The sequence below is a fragment of the Meleagris gallopavo genome, chromosome 7, assembly GCF_000146605.3.
Source record: "Meleagris gallopavo isolate NT-WF06-2002-E0010 breed Aviagen turkey brand Nicholas breeding stock chromosome 7, Turkey_5.1, whole genome shotgun sequence".
In the NCBI taxonomy this organism is placed as follows: Eukaryota; Metazoa; Chordata; class Aves; order Galliformes; family Phasianidae; genus Meleagris; species Meleagris gallopavo.
This window is the reverse complement of record NC_015017.2, coordinates 9,178,541-9,182,879: the sequence shown is the minus strand read 5'-3', so window position 1 is coordinate 9,182,879 and position 4,339 is coordinate 9,178,541. Positions and strand designations below refer to the sequence as shown.

General features: G+C 36.4%; 1 protein-coding gene across 1 annotated transcript in view; it reads left to right on the top strand.

Annotated features, from left to right (window-relative positions):
- The window catches only part of LOC100546353 (dynein heavy chain 7, axonemal), a 98,356-nt gene extending 96,545 nt beyond the window's left edge, over positions 1-1,811 (top strand). The window contains 2 exon segments of the mRNA XM_031554142.1: positions 957-1,060; positions 1,409-1,811. Coding sequence (XP_031410002.1) covers positions 957-1,060; positions 1,409-1,615 — 311 coding nt within the window. The 3' untranslated portion in view covers positions 1,616-1,811.
- Positions 1,812-4,339: the final 2,528 nt, after the last annotated feature.

Sequence of the window (4,339 nt, the reverse complement as noted above, 5' to 3'; positions counted from 1 at the left end):
TTTTTTCCCCCCCGTTACACAACATTAGAAGCTTTTTCTAAACCAGTGAAAGCAAAGCCATTTGCTGTTGCCTGCACTTGCTTTGCTATCCATAGTAAAATAGGTTGTGATATGACCAGGATGCACAGTAGATAACTACGTTCTTAAAAACTACTTGGTCCATCTCCAATCTTCAGACAAACTAAGCATTGAACAGAACAGTTTGTAATAAAATGGCTTAGGAGAAAGGGAAAACCATTGTGCTCTAATATTTTCAAGAGAATCCGTTTGACCGGGGTAATGTAAAGAAGGCTTTGGCTGGGTGCCTAGGAAAACATCACCCACTCAGTTTCAACTTCTCATCATGGTTTTTAATGTGTTTGTTGAAATTTTATAATTTTTACTTATAATTTATATTGATATTATTATAATTAATATTTAAGATTACATATACTACGTATTACTTTATTGTACTTAAAATTACTGTTAAAAAACTAACACACAACCAAGAACAACCCAACCTTAATTTACAGTTTTAAGTGAGTTAGATTTTGAAACAATGAAGTCTAACTACTGAAAGACAAGATACTGTCAAATCTCCTGAACAAACCGACAGAAGTTTGCAATATATGTAATATATACAGGAGTTTATGATGACAAATGTGAAAATAATGTCCAGTATTTTAATTTTAAGTTTTAAACCTACCTTAATATTTATTCAAGACCAAACATACTGCGCTACTGCTAGACACAGTAACTTTCTAACGCTTTATGAAACCGTACTTATAAAAAGTTTTAACTTCATATAAGAAAGATTGTGTTAAAAGTAAGTATTCGATTGTCCATTTGAAACACTAAAGTTGACCGAGGTCCACACAGTCAATCAGCTGACAGCAAAGTGTGCTGCACTGCCTGCTGCTTTTGGTTAGACAGACCTTCCAGCATTCCTGTAACCTTGTCTTATCCCACCGATTTAGGGGTCTACATCCAGGGACTGTTCTTGGATGGAGCACGTTGGAACAGAGAAACTAAAAAGCTAGGAGAATCTCATCTGAAAATCCTCTATGATACAGTGCCTGTGGTGAGTGTGCATTACATTTCGTAACATTTTTATAGTATTATATGTGAAAAATTCTGTGGATTAAATACCTAAGTGGCAACCTTTAAGGGAGCAACAGGGTAACTCAAAAGTTCATAGCATCTACTAGTAACAGTGGCAGCGTTACATTTGGCATTGCAGATTTGGTTAAAGAAAACAATCTGCTAATAAAAGATCAAACAAAAAGCAGGTTTTCAGGCCCATCTGTCAAAAAGCAGACACTGCTGTCAAAAATACTTAGGCAAGACCAAGAATGTTTCCTACTCACCCCCCCCTTTTTTTTTTTAAACTAATGTGAAAAAGGTTATTCCTGGTTATTCCTTGCTGCAGATATGGTTAAAGCCCTGTAAGAAAGCAGATGTTCCACAACGACCCAGTTACCTGGCTCCAGTGTACAAGACCAGTGAGAGAAGAGGGATCCTGTCAACAACCGGCCACTCCACCAACTTTGTCATTGCGATGACCCTTCCTTCCGATAAACCGCAAGAACACTGGATCAAACGGGGGGTGGCGTTATTATGTCAACTTAATTCTTAAACCTACTGCAGTTAACGAGGTTCCTATTCTACGTCACCCGTTAGGAACATATGTCAGTTCTGAATGCCATAATATCAAAAGATAAGTCTATGTACATACAAAAGGATTCATGAAAAAGCAAAAAACATTTTGCGCATTGCAATTTGTGACATAAAAAATACAAGATTGCACAATAAAATCTCAAAAGCCAACAAGATCATTTGCTCCTTGAATAATTCTGTTTTTTTGAAGGCTCCTTATTTTTAAGGAACATACATAAAAATGAGCACAACACTGTTGACAATGAACAGAACAGCATTTGATCTTTTCCAGCTTTATAAAATTAAAAAAAAAATAAAAATGAAAACTGATTGCTCAGTTGTATCTTATAGCACCATAATGACAGTAGAAACCATAGACTCAATAATTAACAGGAGGGGATATTTTTATTTAAAAAAAAAAAAAAATCACACTAGCATCTAGCAACAGTGGTATTTCTAAGTGTAATCACAGCAGATTGAGTGCAATGTGATCTACATCAAAATTCATATGGGATGTCACACAGTGACAGTATTTTAATATACAAATAACATGTCCTCCAACAAATACAAGTTAGATGAGACTCTTGATTCAGCAGAATGGAATGTACAAACCAAGTGGAAACATAGTGGAATTCAGATTGTCTATAACATGATTTGAAAGCATACATTAGAACAATTTCAATTTCAATACTGGTGGAAAACCTACAGAGGAAGTCAGGGGTGTTACACTGCCCTTGGTAAGTTATAATAAATATTACAACATGAAAGACAAACAACATACATATTTAATGAAAAAAATCCAGTACCTGCCTTGAAAGACCATATTTTCCCTTGTCTGAAGATGGTCTCAAAAGGAAGTTGAATATTTTCCAGTGCTGGCAGCGTATTAAGGTAAAACCATACTCGAACTAATACAAAAGTAAATATACTACCTGAAATAAACAATTTTTCATTTGAAACATATTAAAAGAAATAAACTTACTTTAAAAAAAAAAAAACATTGGTTAGACCACATGGCCCCCTTATACTGGACAGAGTTAACAAAAAATTAAGGGTCGGTTCAGTACATAGGCATCATAAGTTAAAAAAGCTAAGATCCTCAGTAATTATCCTATGATTTAAGTCACTTTGAAAACAGTACTCAGGGATGTACGGTGAGCACCAGGTAAAACGAGTGTCACCTAAGATCTTTGCACTGTACCAATTAAGCAAATCAAAGCTAATAACAGTACACTTGCTAATTAGGTTCTGGCGGTAAATGTTTCTCAAGAGGAAAACTAACCAACCGACGAGTTCTCAGCATCAAATGGCCGCGTGTCTAAACTCTGGGTTTCGGCTTCTTCACGGAAGAAACTATGCTCTTCTTTTGAACGGACACTTAATACTGTTCCTCGATACTGCATTAGGAAGAAATACTGGCAAGAACCAACCGATACCTTGAAAATACACAAGCTGCTTCTGTTAAAAACTAAACTGACCTATGAAGCTTTAGAAAGTAACAGGCCATGAGAAACGCACAAACTTGAAATGGAATGAAGATACCAGCTGGTGCTCTTTTTAGCTGTTAGCATCAGTACGGTTTCAGCAGCTACACTAGCAGCGAGCAGACTGAAACAAAACTTAGGGCACGTAGTCAAGCAACAACTTACCTGGCCTACACAAAGAAGACAGCAAACTGGAAGTTTTGGAAAAGGCTACTTCCATGATTACAAGGGGATCTACAGAATCAACTTGCGCTCCTCAAGAACTCGGTGTATTTTTTCTTAACGAGATAATGGGTACAAGAAGAACTCACTCCTGCCTAGCAGAATAACCATCTCAGCAAAATCTGATCCGAGACGTGCTCCCAGCATATTAAAGCCAAAAACTTTCAGTCTGTCCTTCCAAATTAGGCATATGACCGATCTGTCGCATTTGCTTTTTAACAATCAAATACCAAAATCCTTTAAAAAAAAAAAATCATACAAATGAACTGATTTATGCTGAAAGTAGCAATCTTAGTCTCAACCACAGAAATGGTTGGTGCTGCAACAACTGATATTCAGGCACTATAGAAACAGATACAATAAGTAACCCTACATGCATGTAGCATATTTTAACCTTTGTGCCCACGTTCAGTAACTAGCATGTTTGTTGTACCTTAACATAGGAGAAAACATTCCAAAATAACTGTTAAAGAAAAAATCTCGTACTGATTCTCCATAAAATTAAGAGTTTGCACACATTCACAACCACAATTCTTCAGTAGTTTATGCTGCAGGTGGCACACGATACATGTTTAGCATCTGTAGAAGAGAACAAGGAATAGCTCAGTAACTCCAACGTTGGGGATTTCCTCAGGCTAGCACTAATTCTGCTGCAGTTTGCATTTTCCTAGTAATATCTAAGAACAAACATCAAATAAATTTTAGTCAGGAAAACATTGTCAAAGTGATCCTCGACAGGACACTTTGTGGCACATATTGCAACGGCATGCCTTCTCAAACATGAAGTTAAAATGAGGGAGTGCAGCTTACGGTTTTTGGCTTCTTTTTTTCTTGAAATTAAAGACAGCACAGTGGTTTCCACTCATCTATTGTTGTTAAGATTTAATACTTCAAATTCCCACTATGCAGAGGAACCAGCGGTATGCATGCGTATGCATACATACACACAGATAGAAGAAGATACCTACATATATGGTTATGGTTAGGGTTAGGGTTAG